The sequence below is a fragment of the Mus musculus genome, chromosome 11 (genome assembly GCF_000001635.26).
Source record: "Mus musculus strain C57BL/6J chromosome 11, GRCm38.p6 C57BL/6J".
NCBI lineage: Eukaryota > Metazoa > Chordata > Mammalia > Rodentia > Muridae > Mus > Mus musculus.
In genome coordinates, this window is record NC_000077.6 from 61892395 (window position 1) to 61914325 (window position 21931).

The 21931-nt window shown below is 39.7% G+C and overlaps 1 protein-coding gene across 3 annotated transcripts in view; it reads right to left on the reverse strand.

The window, feature by feature from the left end:
- Akap10 (A kinase (PRKA) anchor protein 10) overlaps nucleotides 1-21931 on the reverse strand; it is a 65106-nt gene that overhangs the window by 27192 nt on the left and 15983 nt on the right. For 2 of the 3 annotated variants that reach the window (XM_006533814.4, NM_019921.3), the window contains exons 5-10: nucleotides 17454-17552; nucleotides 12381-12465; nucleotides 11513-11636; nucleotides 7916-8052; nucleotides 4254-4398; nucleotides 986-1159 (exon numbers count right to left, since the gene is read on the reverse strand). In XM_006533814.4, coding sequence (XP_006533877.1) covers nucleotides 986-1159; nucleotides 4254-4398; nucleotides 7916-8052; nucleotides 11513-11636; nucleotides 12381-12465; nucleotides 17454-17552 — 764 coding nt within the window. The remainder of the gene's footprint in view (nucleotides 1-985; nucleotides 1160-4253; nucleotides 4399-7915; nucleotides 8053-11512; nucleotides 11637-12380; nucleotides 12466-17453; nucleotides 17553-21931) is intronic. The other variant, XR_879723.3, reaches the window with a different exon arrangement.

Consider the following 21931-nt stretch of genomic DNA (forward strand, 5'->3'; position numbering starts at 1 on the left):
TAAATAAATAAATAAGTCTAAAAACAAAACAAAACAAAAAACCCCCCAGCTCTGTAGAGCTTGATTACTGGGCTGAAGAGAGAGAAAAGTGCTTGTTATGCAAGCATAAAATCTAAGGTCTAGCCCCAGGACCCACACAAAGAATCTGGCCATGGTGGAGTGTTTATAATCCCAGACAACACCCTGAGGGAGCACCCTGAGAGAATGTGTACTATGGATGTGACCATGGTCATGTTAAGGGCAGCAGTGCTTCAGAACCAAAGGAATGGCAATGCTTTTCCTTGGTCTAAGTATGGATAGTGACAGCTGTATGCAGGAAATATCAACCACAGCTGCTGCTCTCTGCATGATTATAGCCAAGACTGCTACCCTACGGAGGCCCCTGTACTGAGATTCAGCTGTATATAAAAAAGCCACCTCCTTGTTTCGCTGTGTATAACAGAGATGCTGAGTGTTGTCTGGGCTGCTAATGCATCCATCAAAGTTCACAGCCCATCTGACCCAGCTTCTCCGTATACGTCACTGTCAACACAGTCAGGTCAATCCAAAAGCCATGCAAGAGTGTCAACTGGGGAGGTAGAGGCTGGCAGATTCCTAGGCCTTGCTGGTCAGCCAACCTAACCTAATGTTAAGTCAGGGCCAGTGAGAGACCCTATGTCAAAAACCAAGGTGAATAATGTCTGAGGAGTAACATCCAAGGCTGACCTGTCCTCTGCACTTTTGAGCATGTACACACACATACTTTGTCACTAAAACAAAAAGGCATGTTGTCCAACAGATGAACAGCTTTTATGACAGAACATAATACTTTACAATATAGTAGAAGCCTAATTACTATTTACAGTCTGACTAGAGTTTACAAATAAGCTGATTTTATTTTCTTCTATCTACTACTTAAAACATACGAATGGGATCTACTGCTGGCATTTGGAGGAGAGGCTCTCTATGCCTCCCATCCCATTGATAGAGTGACATTGGCTAATACCTGAGCAGTGGAGCCATCGGAACCACCTGAGTGAGACTCCTCAGGAAGGCAGACAGAGCCGTGAGCAGCCAGGGAAACATTCCCTCCAAGAAATTCATCTCCTCGAACTGAATGGATGAGATCATTCAAATATTTGTAATAAAGATTGCTGGACAGAAAACCAGGCAAAAAGACCTGAAAGAGGAACAACATTTTAAAGACGAAAATCAAATACATCTAGTAAAATTTCTTTGAATAGCTTTACCTACAAGCCTATCACTAATAGCAACATCACCATCACTTCTACTTCTCTCTGTTACACTTCTAGCCTTTTGTACAGTTTTCGCTGCCACTAAAATCAAGTGTTGTTGCCCGCCCACACTTTTCATGGACATTACATAGTGACAGGTTGGTAGTCTTTACCACATACTGATTTTAATTCTGAATTGACTTCCCTAAGATAAATAATAAGGCATGTGGGCTGAAGAGATGGCTCAGACCTGAGTTTGGTTCGCAGAACCCACGTCAGGTGGCTCACAACTCCCTGTAGCTCAAGCTCCAGGGAGATAGAACACCTCCAGCCTCGATCGGCATCTTCACCCAGGTATACAACCCAAACACAGACATGAAACTAAAAAGAAATATTTTAAAAATTACAAGGAATGAGATTGCTAAGTTTAATTTTAACCTTCAGATATCTGACGATTGTACCTACCAAAGAGATGTTTTTAATTTATATTACTGGTTATAGATTATCTGTGTCCACACAAGCTTCCTGGTGCTGATTTTCTTATCTGTTTCCAATTGACTAATGGCACTTGCTGAATAAATGCCAACTAAAGTATGTCTTTATGGTCACTTAAGAATTATTAATGGTGGAGCTAAAGGGATCTGCAACCCTATAGGTGGAACAACATTATGAACTAACCAGTACCCCGGAGCTCTTGACTCTAGCTGCATATGTATCAAAAGATGGCCTAGTCGGCCATCACTGGAAAGAGAGGCCCATTGGACACGCAAACTATATATGCCCCAGTACAGGGGAACGCCAGGGACAAAAAAAAAATGGGAATGAGTGGGCAGGGAAGTAGGGGGGAGGGTATGGGGGACTTTTGAGATAGCTTTGGAAATGTAATTGAGGAAAATATGTAATATTAAAAAAAATAAATTAAAAAAAAGAATTATTAATGGTGCTGAATAAGTACTCATTTATCATCTCCCATTACAGACTTCCTTCACAGCACTTGTAACAACTGTTGGTATGTCTGTCTGTAATTAAAATATCTTTTTTTTTTTTTGGTTTTCCGAGACAGGGTTTCTCTGTATAGCCCTGGTTGTCCTGGAACTCACTTTGTAGAACAGGCTGACCTCGAACTCAGAAATCCACCTGCCTCTGCCTCCTGAGTGCTGGGATTAAAGGTGTGTGCCACCATGCCCGGTTTAAAATATCTTTTTATAGACATAAGTTCCAGAGGTCCAAAGCCCCATTTGTTTACCAGTATAACACCAATAACTAGTATAGAAATATTCAACAGAATTTGTTGAATATGTCATATTTTCACTTTTCTTTTTTTCAATTTAATTTTATTTATTGTTTATGTGTATGTACAAATAGTTGTCTATGTGCAACGTCCCACACGTAGATGTGAGAGGACAACGTGCAAGTGTTAATTCTCTGCCTCTCTCTCCCATGTACTCTGGGAACTGACCTCTGAATCTGAGAACTCCTGCTAGCCCTTCTCTTTGCTGTTTAATATGTCAGTGTGTGTGATCCTCAGGGACTTGGTCTCTCACTGGTCTAGAGATCAGCCATCTCTCTGTACTGGCTGGATAGTGGGCCCCAGGGATCTCCTGAGCACAGGAGTGTTCGAAGATGTGTGCCACTCAGCATTTTTTGAGTTCCAGGAATCAAACAAGTCCCATATCTCCTAGCCTTAAACATTTCATCTTTTCCACCTATCTGAGATTGTAAGTTGTGTGTCAATACACCCAACTATATATCTTGGTTTTCTCTGTATTTTATTTTCATGAAGTTTATATCTTTTATATTTCACAAGACCCGGACTTCCTTAAAAAAAAAAAATCAGAAAAAAAAATTATTTTAATTATGAAAAAGTGACTACCTGGAGTTGTTATTGATACCAGCCTTTTATACTAATTCTTTTAATTTAGTCCTTTTTGTGTGTATGTTTATGTGCATGCATGTGGAAACTAGAGACTAATTTTTGAGTGTCTTCCTCAATCACTTCTCCACCTTATTTTTCAAGACAAAGTCTCTCACTGAACTTGGGGCTCACCAATTGGCTGGATCCTCCTGTTCCTGGGTCCTCAGCACTAGGATTAGAGGCTACCTCTCCATACCTGGTTTCTTGAGAAATTATTGAGGGTCAGGAGGTGGTAGTGGCAGCACACGCCTTTGATCCCAGCACTAAGGGAGGCAGAGGCAGGTGAATTTCTGTGAGTTCCAGGACAGCCAGGGCTATACAGTAAAACTGTCTCAAAAAACCAAAAAAATAAAATTAAAACAGAAAGAAAGAAAGAAAGAAAGAAAGAAAGAAAGAAAGAAAGAAAGAAAGAAAGAAAGAAAGGAAGGAAGAAAGAAAGAGGGAGGGAGGGAGGAAGGAAGGGAAGAAAGGAGGAAAGAAGGAAGGAAGGGAAGAAGGAAGGAAGGAGAAGGAAGGAAGGGAAGAAGGAAGGAAGGGAAGGAAAAGAAGGAAATGGAATTCCTGCGGATACTAACAAGCCTGACTGAGCTACTTTCCAAGCATCTATATACATTCAGTATTTTTGTGTATGGCATTTTAGAATCATTAATGTTTCAATCTTGAGGATCAATAGTTATTTGTCAATTATTCAGAAATTAACTTTGTCTCATACTGCTACTGTAGCTAATAACAGTTAATATTTTTAATGTGGTCATTAAGATAATAAACATTTTATATCATTACTTTATTTTAATACTGTATAACTTTGATGTTATTTCTATTTTACAGATGAGGAAATGGTATTAGGAGTTCAGTAACAGCCTGGGCTGATTAAGCCTACAAACGTAAGGTTAATACACACCAAGTCAAGATTCAAGTCTCTGCTCTTAATCACTGTGCTGTACTGTTTCAATTTCCCACAGTTCCCACAGTTGTTATACATTATATTTTCAGAGTTCCACAAGTAAAACTTCTCATAGTTTAACATTTGAAGATCTTTTTTTTTTTTTTACAACCCATAATTATTCTATTTATATAAAATCAATGATGATCTGTTCATTTGTTCATTTGAAGATCTTGGTTACCTTCTCCATGGTTGTCCAGGCCTGACGTAATGGAGTTGTGAAACAATTAGGAAGTGGTCCACCTTCCCTGCAGATATTAGATTCAATTTCTAATCGTACAACATCATCAAATCCAAGGGGGTGTGTGGCTTGGAGGGAAAAGTACCTATGCAAAAGATTCAAAGTATAACCAAATTACACACAAGATGAAACAGCTGTCTCTTCTTACAGACACTCTTACCGGGGAAGGAAAGTGCTACTGTGTAGCCTTTTGCTGATTCTCATACCCTCTAGAAAACCTGCTACTTTTCACCTGTCTTCCAACATCTTCCGTTTCTACCTAGCCAGCTCTGCAGGTACTTGAGTTGTGAGACAGGTTACACAGAAGCAAAGAAACCAACCAGCTACACATACTCAATGGACACCTGTTTTCTTGTCTAGGATCTAAATAGGAGTTTGTAACAAAATTTCTTAGCTAAGACTCTATCATTTTCCCTGAAAAGAGTAACAAAGACTTGTGCACAAGATAATACTGAAACACACCACCACACCTAGCATTGAAATAAACACATGGGAATCCAAATAATACTAAAGGTGAGGCTGATGGATTTAACTGGAGTTAACTCAGAGGACCTGCTAATGATTTAGAGCAGAAAGGAAAAAGTAGTGGATGAGAACCCAAAAGAACCTGAGCGTAATGGGATATAGTGCAACTAATGTTTGGTACCTTGATTATGTATACAAAAAACACAATAAAAGCAGGGAAAGTAAACTTTCACATACTTTAGAGCTCTCTGCCTCCATCTGTGACAGACACATGGAAAGGATAGTGATACGTACGTACAGGAAACAGAAAGATAAACAAGCAGGAAACAAGAAAGTCCAACCCAACAACCAACGAACAAAATAGCAGCACCCATAGGACATCAGACTTGGAAGAGTGACTTCCAAGGTGAAAGCAGGCCTGCTCTGAGCAATTACTATGCTCCAGCCTGAACTGGGTGGGGCCCAGGACCACTGTTCTACCCCAGCGTTCACAAGCTGTTCTCTCTTCATCAGCCTTTCCATATCAAAAAGCACCTCTCCTGAGCTACAGGCAAGGAGTTAACAAGTACTCTCAAATGAGTTTAACTTCCAGGCACCCAGGTCAAACTTCAAATATGCATTCTTCCTATTGCAACAGCCATCACTCTCTTTACCCAATAACTTCCACTAACCCACCACAGCAAGGTGAGCACTGGGCTAAACAGGAAGAACAAGATCTGTTAGAGTTCCACTACCACCCTGCCCTCTAACTGACTTTGGGAAACAATGTTCTCCACAGGACTTAGTTCTCTACCTTCAAAACGGAAAAATCAGACTAGACGCTTAATCTGATTATTCATCAGAGTTATCTAGAATGTTTTCAAAGGAATAAGCATTCCCAAGTCTCCCCTTCAAACCTGCTGAACCAGAATCTAAAACACAGGACTGGAAGCAAATTTTAAACAAGGTCCTAGATGAATTTTTTTTTAAAGATTTATCTTATTTACATGTTTGGGTGTTTTGCCTGCAAATGTCTGTGCACAACGTGGGTGCCTGGTCCTTGTATCCCCTGGAACAGCAGTTGTAGATCGTTGTGAACCAAAATGTGGGTGCTGGGACCTGAACTCAGAAGAGCAACCGTTGCTCTTAACCATTGAGATGTCTCTCCAGTCCCTTGTAGATGAACATTATGCAGACAGCTTGACACAAATCTGCAGTCCCATGTTTAGCATCCACTGGTCTAGACATTCCGACTCTTTTCAATGGCATCAAAGAGTTCTTGCTTTTAATATTTTTTAATGTGTGCATGTGTTGTCTGTTTGAATGAGCAAAATGTATGTGCAGGCCCCTTGAGCCAGAAGAGGGTGTCAGTCAGATCCCCTAGAGATGGGAGCTATACACGATTCTGAGGTGCCTAACACGGTGATGGAAGCAGGAATTGAGTTCTCTAAAGAATAAATGCTCTTAGTTGCAGAGTCACCTCTCCAGCCACCAGGCCTGAGGAATTCTTTTAATCCCCAAGTCAACCCTTTTAATTTGTCTATGGAGACAAACAACAAATTTCCTCACAAAAAAGAAAAAAACAAATGTAAATAATTTAATTTAATCAGGGAACAGGACTATGGTGACAGAGCTGGCTACAGTCTTATCATTTGCCTGAGCAGATGTTTTAATTATATTTATAGTCAGATTTTTTTTCCCAAATTCTTGTCTTTGGTGAAAACTACTGAGAAATTGGCTGGTATAGTCCAGAGGTAGAGGACATGCTTAGCATGTACAAAGCCATGGGTTCAATTCCTAGCACCAAAAACAAAACCCAAAAATTCCTGAAAGAAACAACAACAAACCCCACCCCCACTATTTATTATCAAAGCAGGTTAAAGGTATGATACATCTACACCCTTTCCAATGTGTTCCAATTATTTTAGTGTATGTCCTATTGTGTTCTAGAAACATTTTTATTACCCAAATATAAGTCCTCTTTCCTTGTCCTTATACTAGGGACGATGCTGGTTCCTAAGACAGGCTCTTCGGCTGGGTTCTGCAAGCCCTCTTTCCATCTTGGTCCTCGCTAAGTGCTGTGTTTCCCTGCTTGCCTGGACAACTCGCATTGGTTCTTTTTCTTGCTCTTTTCATGTATATATGTATGCACAATCACATGTATATGTGCAAGTGATTATGCATATGTGTACCTACATGTGTGGGAGCCACAGGTTGATGCTGGGAGGAGTCTTCCTTGATGGCTCATTTTCTTTCTTTTTTGAGGCAGGGTTTCTTTTTCTTTTTTTTTAAAAGATGATGCTCTCGCCATCACTGGAAAGAGAGGCCCATTGGACACGCAAACTTTATATGCCCCAGTACAGGGGAACGCCAGGGCCAAAAAGTGGGAGTGGGTGGGTAGGGGAGTAAGGGGGAGGGTATGGGGGACTTTTGGGATAGCATTGGAAATGTAATTGAGGAAAATACATAATAAAAAAAATTAAAAAAAAAAGATGATGCTCTCTATGCCTTTTATGTGTATGAGTGTTTTGCCTGCATAGATACCTATCTATGTATCATGTACAAGCTTTGTGCCTGAAGAACTCAGAGGACATCAGGTCCCCTGTAACTGAAGTTATATGCTTATGAGCCAGGCATGGAACCCCGGTCCTCTTGAAAACCAGCAGTACTCTTAGCAGCTGAGTTATCTAGCCCCAAGGCAGGACTTTTAATCAACCCCCAGCCTTGTCCCCAAGCCGCCGTCGCCACTGCCACTGCCTCCTCCTCCTCCTCCTCTTCTTCTTCTTCCTCCTCCTCCTCCTCTTCTTCTTCCTCCTCCTCTTCCTCTTCTTCTAATTTTATATGAGTATGCTATTTTTGCTGAGAGTTGAACTCAGGACTCCTGGAAGAGCAACCACCTTCGCTAAGCAATCTCTCCAGCCCTTCAATTTATTCTTAAGGATCTAAACCAAGTTTGTCTGTGAAACCCTTCTGAGTACCACACCTTGGTCCTGCTTACTATAAAAACACATTCATTTCCTCAGCAGGGACTTTTGTTCTCCGACTGGAGAGCTCTGTATCTATCCCATCCAAATCAGCTTTTATGCTGTCTTGTGGACTCACTGACAAAGTTCAAAGTTATCATCCAGTGCATATAGTGAATGCTCAGAACAACTCACTTGTCATATAAAATCATGGCATCATTCTGGGCCTCCTGTCCATCATACTGGCCCTTTTTGGCAGCAAGCTGAGACTGGAAATTATCCGCTGCTAACCAGAATTGTAAGATATTCACTGCATCTTCTTTTTCCATGTACTAGGAAGAAAAACACAAAAGAGTAAGACAAGAAGCAGTTCTCTCATGACCTATAATTTCTATGTTGTTAGCAATAAAGTCAAAAGGATCCCCTGCACTCCACACCTTCCAGCTACATGTAGAAACCTGAAGTAGACAAGTTTAAATATTCTTCCGGGGGAGAGGGGAATAAAAAAAATGACAACAAAAACCCACACCCTGTACCAGGAGATGCAAACTTCAGTGCACCAGAGCAAAACTTAGACAAATTTGGGCTCATACTCCCTCACCAGTAATGACAGTGAACTAACCGAACTAATTCTTTTACACCCAGCCACAGCTATCATTCCATAAGAACGCATGGACACTCCATGAGGACAATCTGAACAAATACTCATTTCAAGTATGGTTAAAAGGGAAAAAATGAAAACCAAGTTGACTGTTTAGTGTACTTTTGTAAAAAAAGGCACAGGTCAAGCATCTAGGTTGCTATTTTGCCAAGTGACGTTGTGAACTGTGAACCTAGAACCTCCTAAAGGTTAAAACAGAACCTACCACAGGAATCTTTATCATAGTCACTTGTTTTGCAACACAAATAGTTTCATTTGCTAAAATCTAATAAGCAGTTATATAAAGCTGTATGCCTTACCTGCTGTAGGTGGATAATGCTGCTCCCAGAAGCCATAGGTTATTAAACCAAATCTAAGTGCCATAGTGGGCTATCTTTCTGTAAGCTGTTATGTAGAGAGACACCCCCCCCCCCCCAACCCGAGGCCCTCAACATAATACAGGCAATTGCCATTGTAGCTGCTTGCTCACCAGTACTAGATGGTAAGGCCCCACTGCTGAAGAAATCACTTTGGTCACATGATATAAAGAAATCAAGCAGGAAGTGGAATGGACGTTTCTTCCCTGCTAGTTAGCCCTTATAAGTTGGAAGGTACCATCAACTGTGCTGGGGAAGAATTGTTACATGGCTATAGCCTCCAATACTTCTGACCAGCCAGGCAAGATGAGCCCCCTGGTACCACAGTAGCAAGTCTGTTATGGAGCTAGCCAATTGTTTTCTGGTTATATTTGATACCCACTTCAAAGGAAGAAATCCACATTTGTTACTTTAAACCCAATCAAAAGGTCATGGCTGAGGTCAGAAGCCCCAGTGAGGAAACTATTGCTATTGTTTTGCTAAATGGATATGATGTGCCTTCTAAATAACATGTTCATACATACAGAACAGAGCTATTGTCCCTTTTTTCAAAGATTTATTATTATTATTATTATTATTATTTATTATGTAAGTACACTGTAGCTGTCTTCAGACACACCGGAAGAGGGAGTCAGATCTCATTACCAATGGTTATGAGCCACCATGTGGTTGCTGGGATTTGAACTCGGGACCTTTGGAAGAGCAATCAGTGCTCTTAACCGCTGAGCCATCTCTCCAGTCTGCTATTGTCACTTTTAATGAGAGTTGGTTTTTTTGTTTGTTTGGGTTTTTTTGAAAGTCTCTTTGTGTAGCTTTGGTTGGCCTAGAACTCATTATTTGTACATCAGGCTATCTTTGAACTCACAGAGATCTTCCTGCCTCTGCCTCTCCAGTGCTAGGATTAAAGATATACAATACCATGTCTTTTTGCAGTGATTACTGGTGACTGCAGAGATCCCATAAATAACTACTGAATGTGCAACTATAAATGGGACATCTGTATCACTACTCCACGGCTCAAGGAATATCATGGAGGAAGAATCAGAAAGAATTAGGAATTTAAGAGCTGGAAGGAGATGAGTGATGTACAACACCGTGGCTGTTCCCCTACTGAACTCACAGCAGCTGTGACTACCTGCAAAGATCTCCACAAACTGGGCCCATCAACAACCTTGTGGAAGGGGAAGGTTCATAGGGCTATGTAACTCTTTAAAGCTTTACACAAAGTTAATGATGGATGGGGGAGGGAGAGACACCTTCTTCACTGCTAAGTTGATGGTAAGGTGGCCATGCTTTTGTAAACAATCCTAATGAAACTCACTGGGGGACAGACACACATTCACCAAAAAAAAAAAAAAAAGGAAGGAAGGAAGGAAGGAAGGAAGGGCCAGTTGAGAAATGAAGGGAATTAGGAGAAGGATAAATAACAAGGTATTTGTGTGAATATAATCAAAATACATTATAATCTATGAATCTGTCATAATGAAGCTCATTATTATGTGTGTTTTATTTGTGGCAATAAAAACTTTTTTTAAAAGACTTTAATAAAATGAATAATTGTTGGAAAATATCATGTATGTCTCAAAGAGATTAACAGATTCAGTTTGCTTCAAATATTATACTGAAAAATTCTAACAACTAGCTAAAATTTTAAAAAAGTGGGAAAATGAAACTTTTCTTTCTTTCCTCTGAAATCAGGTCTATAATTACTGCAATGGAATGAAGTAGCCAATTCTATAGCTTGATTTACTTGCTTTTATTTAGCGTGTATATGAAGTGCATGCAGTATGTTCACCCTTGAACATAGTAAGGCCAGAGACTGATAGCAGATGTGAGCCTTTATTGAACTCTATTTTTTTTAAAGATTGATTGATTGATTGATTGATTGATTGATTTATTTATTTATTGTAAGTACACTGTAGCTGTCTTCAGAAACTCTAGAAGAGGGCATCAGATTTCGTTACGGATGGTTGTGAGCCACCATGTGGTTGCTGGGATTTGAACTCAGGACCTTCGGAAGAGCAGTCAGTACTCTTAACCACTGAGCCATCTCACCAGCTCCCTCTTGCACTCTATCTTATTTTTTGACACATGGTCTCTTACTAAGCGTGAAGCTCAGTGGTGAACTGTCTAGATAATTTGTCAAGGCTCCAAAGAGCCTGTCCACTTCCCAATACCGAGCAAACTGACGGGTGTGGCCATGCCAACATCCCCCATGGATTCCCTGGATCTGAACTCAGGTCCTCACGCTGGTGCAGCACACACTTGGTTACTGAGCCGTCTCCCCAGCTCCTATTTATTTTTGAGGTAGTCCAGGTTGTCCTCAAAGTCATTATGTAGCAAAGAATGGATAACCTTAAATTTTTGATCCTCTTGTCTCCACCTCAATAATGCTGGAATTACAGGTTTGCACCACCATGCCCAGTTTCACATAGTGACAGGGACTGAACTCAGAGCTTCGTGCACACTAGGCAAATATTCTGCCAACTGAGCTACATCCCAGCCTTCAATTTTATGGCTTTAAAACAGTTCAAACTATCTCTTATATTGTATTTTCTTATAGTGTAGCTAAAGTACTTTCTAAAAATTAGGGTTATTTTATGAGTTTCCTCTTTAATCTGATAAATATGCCATTGACATACTCGTGCCATTAAGTACAACCTAAAACAATCATTTTGCGAATGAGTTATCTCTTTTATGTCATTTTCTTCGGACAGGGTCCCAGCATGGAGCTGGAATGCTCTAGCAGAATATAAAAGAAAACGCAGAATTTACCTCAGAAAAATAAAAGAGGGCTGACTCACAGAAGAGGATATCAGCCAGGTAAACAGTCCCACTGGTCAGCACTTCAATCTGGTATTTACAGAAATGGTGACTTCGCAGAAACTCACTAAAGTGCCTGCACGTGAACAAAAAGAAAATATTTGAGGGAAGGATCAAGGAAAGAGCATAACTGGAAAAAAATACTCTTTCCAAAACTATTCCTAGTCAATCTTTTTTTTAATATGTTTTTTCAAGACAGGATTTCTCCTGTATCTGTATCCCTGGCTATCCTGGAACTCATTCTGTAGACCAGTGCTGGTGTAAAGGCATACACCATCAGAGCCTGGCTTCATTCCCATAAAATCTTGAAGGCTTAGGTCAAGGCTACCTTATTTCCCAAGGTGCTGCTCCTGACTCCTTTCAGCTGTAAGCCATCTCTCAGTGAGTTTGTAGCTTTCTTCTGATGGTTAGCATGTACTACCTTGTGTTACAGTAACCAAAAAGCATGGCCTCTTTCTTTTATTAAGCTGTAACTTCCTTTAAGGCAGATTTGTATCTACTTGTGGCCCCTTACAAAAACATGTAATAAATACCAAGTCAAAAATGAACATACAGATTCTTAAAGGCCCACAACAGTAATCTTAATAAGTCTGGAGACATTTATTGTTATTATTTAGTTATAGAGCATAAACTTAAAGCATGAACAAATCAGATGTCCATTTGAAGACATGCATTACTAAACTAGGAAATCCTAAGTCATATACCAGTCTCAATCACCCCAATGACTTTATCCAAGTACACTGTTTTTAGTTGAGTAAAGTCCATTTTCCAACCAGGAGCTAGAATCCCCAGGAATGCTAATGTGAGAGTATGAACTTACTCTTGCTCCATTGCACTAAAGACTACAGCCTGTGCCAGAACGAAACAGTTGGGATCCACCTGTCCATCTTCTCCACAAATCTTTGCTGTGAAAAAAATAGCAATTGAATTTCCACTAAATTCAAGCTATACCCACTTTAAATAAAATTGGGAAATAATAGGGCATACACATGAGGTTTCCAGGAGAACTAAAAGAGCTGGCAAGATGGCTCAGTAATGCTTGCTGCCAAACCTGATGATGACTCAAGTTCAATACCCATGTGGTGAGAGAAGAGAACCAATTCCCACAGATTGTCATCCAACCTTTACTGTGACACATGTACCACCGCCCGAAATAAGTAACTAAATATCTAAATAAAAGAACGAAAGGAAAACATTGGTACCATCTTGGGACCAGAAAAATCTTTTGAGATATGCAAATGGGAAACCAATCAAAATACTGAACAAGACAAGCATCTCTATACATTAAATTGCTTCAAAAACAGAATGAAAAGGCAAATAAAACAAATGGGCATAGGAGTAGAAATGGACCAGGGGTAAATAGAGGACTCAAGTATGGTTCCCAGCACCCATGTCAGCTCGATCATAACCACATAGAATCCCAGCTCCAGGAAACAAGCACCTGAACTCAAATGTACATGCCCACACACAGATATATGTATACACACATAATTTAAAATAATAAAACCTTCTTTAAAAGTCAGGACATGTATGACAATTAAAAGTTTAGCATCAATGAATGGCCTACATCCCAAATAAAAACTGAACTAAGGACATGACAGAGACTCCAAAAGAACAGAGGTGGACAGCACTCTTAACATTACCCAGGCCATCAACCTGCTTTCTTCTATTTAAAAAAATAACAACAACAACAACAAAAAATGGCTATTATGAAGAGATACATAAACTTGTGAGTTATCAAATGAAGCAGACAGCAGACAAAAAATCAACACAAAACTGCTTCAGAAATTATATATATGTAACATGTGTATATGTATACACATATACAAATGCATTTATGTGTGTATACAGAAATTATAGATAATATATAATATACATATACATTTATACACATAGTAACTATTTAATAGCATATGCTTAAGCAAGCTAGGACAGAGGAAAACATACCCCTACTAACAGGAGCACACACAGTGTACCTTCTATAGGGCAATTTGATAGTTTCTATATTAGCTTTTTTGGGGGAAGACAAGCATTATGTAATCCTGGGTAGCTGTAATTCTTTGAAGACCAGACTAGCTTCAGATTTATAGAAATCCACCTACCCCTGCCTCTGGAAAAATAAAATATTTTTAATCAGCACACTACTTCTAAGACTATGTAACCTAATGAACTATGGATTTAAAAGTTTAGAAGTGAGTGTTATGAAGAAAGCTGCCTAAAATACATCATAGAAAAACCCTGAAGCAACCATAAAGGGCCAGCTCTGCTCAGCCCCTATCTTTAGAGAGGCTTCAGGAAACCCAAGGTCAGTCACATCCTGATCCCTTTTTTCAGCACTCTCCAGACAATGCTCAGCTGTGGTATGGATATGTGTGTCATTCTTGAACAATTTCCTAGCAGTCTGATCGTAAACTTCTTGGAGTCTCTGGAGTTCTGAGAGTGTTTATCATATGCTTATAAGATAATCAGTATTTAGGAACACCTAGAAAGCTTCAGGAAAGGGCCTGGTCACCAGAATGACTTGGGCCCCATGGCCATGGCCTGTTGAGAGGGTTAGGATTTCAAGTGAAGGGGACTGAAGGCCAGGTACTCAATACTCTTGGCCAATACTCATACTCAGCTATGCACACACAATGAAACCTCTATTAAAACCTAAAGTACAGGGCTGAGAAAGAGGAATTATACATTAATGACCATTCAGAGGGTGGCATGCATGTGGAAAAAGCACAAAGTTTCATGTTCCTTCTCTAATTTGCCCTGTACATAGCTTTCCATCGTCTATGGACTTGCATCCTTTCTAAATATCCTTTATAATAAATTAGAAAATATAACTATTTTCCTAGATTCTGCAAGTTGCTCTAGCAAATGTATCAAACCCAAGGAGAGTAAATGAGAGTCAGCAATGTAGGCTGCAACCTTCTTAGAAGAGAAAATCTTGTGGGACAAAGCAATCAACCTGTAGAATCTGAGGCTATTTCCAGGTGACAGAACTGAATTGACAAAGATGACATCCAAGTAGCATCCTCTAAAGAACCATATAATTAACTGGTTGTTGACAGGGAAGGCCCCATGTATCCGGGGTCACAGACCAGTCTCACAATTGTCAAAGTATAGCAGGAGAAGCTAAATGTTTCTATTACAGCATCTAGTACCTCCTCTGTCCTCTCTGCTGAGGACTTCGTTTCCCACTTCACTGAAAATCCAGAGCAATGAGATTAGCCTCTTCTGTCATATGGGCCTCCACCACCCCAGAGTGCATTTGTTCCTGTCACTTCACATGAACCTTTATTCTTTCTTTCTTTTCCCTTTCTTCCTTAATTGCTATATGTGTGAGTGTTTTGCCTGCATGTCTATATATGCACTATGTGCATGCCTGGTGCTCAAGGAGACCAAAGAGACTGCCAGATCGCCTAGAACTGGAGTTAGACAGTTGTGAACAGCCATGTGGGGGCTGAGAATTGAACTCTGGTCCTCTGCAAAAGCACCAAGTACTCTTATCCACTGAGTCACTCTCCAGCACAGATGAACCTTTCTTGCTCCTATCTGAGCACCCTTCCACTCCGGCTCTGAAATCCCACTGTTTCTGCCTCCACAAGGCTCTACCTCAGGCTTTTGTGTCAGTGCTCTCTCATTACTCATCAGCTGCCAAGAGGGTGCTAAGCACACACTCCTGTTGAAATGTGAAAACACACTTTGTGGTTGTAATACCTCACTTTAGAAACAAAACCAAAGGCCTTGTTCCTTGACTTCACACTTTTCATAGCAATATGGCTGACTCATTAGAATTTTCAATACTTCCTGCTTCATTCTTTATTCTTTCTCTTTTCTTTTGAGATGAGGGTCTCACTACGTAGCTCTGGCTGTCTTATAACTTACTATGTAGACCAGGCTGGCCTTAAACTCACAGAGATTCGCCTGCCTCTGCTCACTTAGTGCTGGGATTAAAGGCATGCACCATCACTGCCTACAATAAACTTTTTTAAAGGCTTGTTTATATATTTTATGTATATGAGTGTTCTATATGCATAAACACCTGCACGCCAGAAGAGGGATTAGATCTTATTATGAAAAGTTGGGAGCCACCACATGGTTGCTAGAAGCTTTCTCCCGTTTTAAAAAAAAACAAAACAAACAAAAAAAAAAATCAATGTACTTTATGTGAATAGGTGTTTTGCCTGAATTTATTTTTGTGCACCACATGCATTCCTGGTACCCACTGAGGCCAGAGAGGGCATCAGACCCCCTAGAACTGGAGTTACAGATGGCTATGAGCCACTCACTGTGTGGGTGCTGGGAATTAAACTCACGTCCTCTTAACTACTGAGCCATTTCTCCAGTCCCAAAAGAGTTTTCTTTTTGTATTTTTTATTTCTGTGGTGTGTGTGTATTCTATGTGTGCAGGTCATAGGGTCCCCCAGAGCTGAAGTCACAGGGTACTAAGAACTGAAATGGGGTCTTCTGGGAGAGAAGGAAGTGCTCTTAACCACTTAGCCCTTTCTCTAGTACCTCTTCTCCACAACTTTAAAGTTTGAGTCAGAGAAAATATAACTGTTGACATAGCTTTGCCTATGCACACATATGTATGATGGAAATACATTCTTGAAATGTTTGCCTCAACAACTCTGAAATTCTTCAATTTTTTTTTTCTATCCTAGTTTTGTTTTTGTTTTGTTTTGTGGTTTTTTGTTTTTTGTTTTTGGTTTTTCAAGACAGGGTTTCTCTGTGTAGCCCTGGCTGTCCTGGAACTCACTCCATAGACCAGGCTGGCCTCGAACTCAGAAATCCATCTGCCTCTGCCTCCCAAGTGCTGGGACTAAAGGCCTGCGCCACCACCGCCCGGCCCATAATGTATTTTTATGAAAATACATTAAAAAAATGTTTGCCTGTCTAACAAAAACAAGAACAAAACAAAACAGAAACAAACCCTATATGCCATGTCCTTGAAAGCACCAGCTTCCCTAGTCTCAAGCTTTCTCATTTTCAAGCTTCCTTATTTACAAAGTAGTAAGTGTAACTGTATTTATTTATAAGAAGAGATTCTTATTCAATACATGGAAAGGCCTCAGAATATTGTCTAAATCTTACAAAGTTGTTAATAAAATGTTATTTTTGCTATTAGTGGTCCCACTCCAAGATTCTGAGTCAACATGCAAGAGAGAAGTGAGCTAAAATCAGATAAAAGTACCTTGGGAGGTTGAAGATTGGTACTGCAGTTAAGAGTACTTACCGCTCTTGCAGAAGACCTAGGTTTAGCTCCCAGCATCCACACAGAGCCTCACAATTGCCTGTAACTCCAGTTCCAGGGATCAAATGCCCTCTTTCTGACTTTTGTGGGCTCCTGCATGCACATGGTACACACACACACACACACACACACACACACACACACACACACACACCCCACAATTGCATAATCTCTTTGGACCTGAGAGATGGTCCAGAAGTTAGGAGCACTTGTTGCTCTGGCAGAGGACATGGGTTCAGTATGTAGCACTCGCATGACTACACTCAACTGCTCTAGTTCTAGGAGCCTGATGCTCTCTTCTGGCTTCTATGAGCTCTTGCACTCATGTCATACACATCAATTCATATATATATATACACACACACACACACACATAAAAATAGCAAATTTCTTTTTGGCTGGGTGTGGGGGCACATGCCTTTTGTCCCAACATTCAGGAGACAGAGGCAGATGGATCCCTACAAGGCCAGCCCTCTGTTCATAGAGGTACAGGCTAGCCAGGACTATATAGTGAGACCCTGTCTGAAAAAAAAAAAAAAAAAAGAGAGAAAAACAAAAAAACTTCAATAATAATGGTGATTAAAGATAAAAAAAAAATCTCCTAGTCAGTAAGCAAACTCATCAGTTCTTCCCCCCATTACTACTCACCGATGATGTCGTTTCTCATGGCTTCTGTAATTGGTATTGGCTTAGCAGCATCTGGAGATATATATTTGGTAAAAGTATTCACTGCATCTTGTTCTATACCTAAAAGAGAAGAAGATGACACCTTCAAAGCCAAAATGCAATTTGGATCACTGAAGTGGACTGTGTTCATAACAACAGGGTGCCGTTTGCTGTGTAGTGCTATCTTAGGACAACTTCCACTGTAAAGCTGTCCTTTCACTGTGTGGTTCACAGCACAGAAAAACCTAGGTCAATTATTTTCCCAGTGTCTGAATGAGATTCTTACTTATGATGATCTCTTTTTGTGTCTCTTCTCCAGAGTCTCAGATTGAACTATCTGCATATAAACATTGAAGCTCAAAAATCTTTATAAATCTACATTTATAGATAACATTTGAGATATTTAAATACCATATACCGAACCCCATGAAACTAATGCCAAAACGGATCATCTCTTTCACAGTTTGTTACTACCAAGCACTTGCTAGCAAGATGAAAGCAAATGTGATTGAATGTTGGTATAGGCTGAACAGCTCTAGAAAGTCACCCATTTATTTTAGATTCTCCAGTTTAGGGGAGTATAAATTTTTAAAGTATATCTTCAAGAATCTCTGGATTTCCTCAGTGTCTGTTGTAATGTCTCCCTCTTAATCTCTAATTTTATTAATTTGGATATTCTCTCTCTCTCTCTCTCTCCTGGTTAACTTGGCTAAAGATGTGTCAATCTTTTTAAAGAGCCAACTCTATTCCATTGATTCTTTGTGTTTCTGACTTCAGCTCTAACTTTGGTTCTTTGGTTAGAGCATCAGCCTTCTCTCCAGCTCTCAGCTCTGATTTAGTCTCTTCCAGTCTGCTTGTTTGGGCTATTGATGGCTCTTGTTTTTCTAAGGCCTTCCCATGCACCATTAAAGTGATAGTATGTCCCAATTTTTTTTCCATAGGTACATGGTGCTCTGAGCCTTCCTCTTAGCACTGACTTCACTGTGCCTCCTAGATGTTGGTATGCTGTGTTTTTATTTTCAGAAGTTCAATTGTAGGAATTTAAAGACTTTCTTCTTAGTTTCTCCTTTCATTCTACTTTGATTCAGTGTACTTCCTATCATTTCTATTGCTGATATTCGGCTTATTCCATGGTGAATTAGGATGTGATTTCAATTTTCTTATATTTGTTGACACCTGCTCTGTGTCCTACTATATGATCTATTTTTGAGAAAGCTCCACGGGCTGCTTGGAAGAACACATACTCTATGGGTGGAATGTTTTATAGACCTGCAAGAAACATCCTACATGTCCACTAACTGCTGAACAAACAATGAAAATGTGGGGCATCTACATAAGGGAATGTTATTCGGCTATTAAGAAAAGTGAATTTTGCAAGTAAATGGATGGAGGAGGAAATGAACATTCTCCATGAGGTAAACCAGACCAAGAAAGACAAAGAGCACATGCATACTTTCTCTCATTTGTGGTCGTTAGCTCTGACACTTCGGAGTCATGGGGGAGGGGTAAGAAAGAGCACACTGTTATAAGGGATTAAAAAGGAATAATGGTAACAGGAAGAGTTAAATTGGTGTGAGATAGAGAGGGTAGGGCAGAAAAGGAAATAGTGAAGGATATGTTCCACCAAAGACCTTTTGAAAAAATAACATGGAAAACTACTACCATAGAAGCTTCCTAAAAATATACACATTAAGAATTAAAATTGAGCTACTCTAATGAGGTAACAATGTCCCTACAAGACAACACCACAGACTAACAAAAAGCCCAGTGCCAGGAATTAGCTATTTCTTTTGGAGTTGTTGGCAAGTTAGGTCCCACAGACTCCCCCAAACATCAAAGGTTATTGCCTTCATTAAGCTCTTGGTTACCTTCAAAATTTGACAATAAGATGCTATTCCTGAAGACACCATATATTCAAGTCATAGAACATGTAGATACCAAACTAATACCAACTTGAAACTTCATCCCCACTGACTAACCTTTTACAAGTGATGGGAGGGACTATGCACACTACTGAGGAGAAAAGTAATCACCAATCTCATCTAGCTATGAACCCCATGAGCTGCAGTAACGAATGGCTTAGCAATACATGCCCACTGGTGTACTAGTGTCAGGCCAATGCTGGTGTAACCAATCACTCTCAGATTGGATTTAAGGCCCAGTCTACAATATGAAACCCATACCTGGCACCATTATTAGGCCAAGAACCTATGGCTAGACATGTATAGGCCCTACAGTAAGCTTACTATGATTCTGCTACTACATGGATACAGTAACTGAGTTCTAATGACTTATTGATATATCCATAAATTGATGTATCTTTCAATCTTCATCAAAGATTCATAACTCAAAACAAACATAAAACAAAAATAAATAAATAAGTAAGTAAATGGAGCCTGTAAGATGGCTCAGCAGGGACCATACAGTGGCAATTGTTCTCTGATCTTCCCGGTATGCGAACATCTTTACATATACACAAACACAAATGAATGAATGTGATGTGACTTTAAAAAGAAAAGGAATAGGAAAATTCCTTAAAATAGCCTGTACTGTTTTTAAAAGATGTACCTATTAGGGTCCGTGATATGCCAGAAACTGGAAAAGAGAACTTACTTTCAGGAATCAGGGAGATCTTTAAGCACTAAGTCACTCGATTTCGCGTTTTAACAAACAGCTTTTAAAATACTCCAGGGGATTACTTTCCCAAGAACCCAGGTTTGATTCCCAGAACCCACATGGCAACTCGCAACTGGCTGCAACTTCCACTTCCAGGAGAGCCTCTGGCCTCTGATGGCACTGCACACAGTGATTCATAGGCATACTTGAGGCAAAACACCCTCTCCCAAAAACAATAAAATAAAATATCTGAATCCTTAAGATCTTGTTTTTCACCTCAAAACTGATCTTCAACCAACCACAACAAAACTCAAATAGTGACTCCATGAAACCATACAAATAAAAATACCTAGAACTTTACAATTTCTTTTAACTAAGATATAAGGGTTTTGTTGTTGTTTGTTTCTGAAAATGACATAGCTCAGGAACTAGAGAAGTGCCTGGGTAGTTAAGAGCACTTGTACTGTATGGTTGAGAGCCTGCCTTCAATCCTCAGTACCTTCTAGTAGCTCACAATCATCCATAACCTCCCACTGGGAGATCCAGCAGGCACACATGTGCTGCACATACATGTATGAAGGCAAAACATTCGTACATATAAAATAAAAAAAAATTGTAAAAGTAAAATAAATTAAAAAAATTTTTTTAAAAAGTGATAGATTTCAGATCACTAAATTTTAAGAACAAAGACTTAAAATTACTTCAGGGCATATAAAGCAATTTAAAATTAATTAAAATATAAAAGATGAAAGCTTAATAAAAAAATTCTTCAGATAGTTTTTTTTTTCTTGGTTTTTCGAGACAGGGTTTCTCTGTGTAGCCCTGGCTGTCCTGGAACTCACTCTGAAGACCAGGCTGGCCTCGAACTCAGAAATCCACCTGCCTCTGCCTCCCGAGTGCTGGGATTAAAGGCGTGTGCTACCATGCCCAGCCAGATATTTTATAAATTGGATAAGAACTTCCCCGAGTGGTTAGCCTGTGGCTACTTCATTTATGACTACATCTTGAAAATGAAGTGTGTAGTAGATACTCAGGAATAAACGTGCCACAATAACTTTCTGAAAGATTGAATTTACCAAATGAAGTAACCAATTTTTTTCTATATTTTAAATAATTAAATTATTTTAAATTTAATTTAAATTATTAAATATTTTAAATATTAAACAACTAAATTAAATTGCTCTTATGAACAAAGACAAAACCCAAGAACGCCTGAGGTCTTGCTGGGCAGTGGTGGTATACACCTTTAAATTCCAGCACTCAGGAAGCAGAGGCAAGCAGATCTGAGTTTGAGACCAGCTTGGTTCACAGAGGAGTTCCAAGACAGACAAGATGACAGAGATAACCTGTCTCAAAAACCCTAAGCCAACCAAACAAAAAGTCTGAGGTCTTAGGGCTAGAAAGACAGATAAGTAGTTAGGAGTCCTGGCTGCTTTTCCAGGACCTGGTTCAATTCCAGCACCCACAGGAGGCTCACAACTATCTGTAATTCACACACGTATATAGCAAAACATATTCCACACCGAGTTTCTGAATCTCAAGATTACAATGAATCAGAAACACTAGAACTATAGATGGGAATATCAGACAGCTATGTTTAATAGATTTAAGAAAATAAAGATAGTATCTTTTATGGAGTGAGAAACAAGAAACTACAAGGGAAAAGAAAGAAAGAAAGAAAAAAAGACATTCCAAGAAAGAATTCAGGGGACAGCAATATCAAAATGCTTGAACCACAAGCCTGATTCCCGGAGCCTACTGTGGAAGGAGAGGAAGCCTGAAGACTCTCTTCTGACTTCTGCACGCACAATGGCACTCGTATGCCCACAATCACACATTTACAC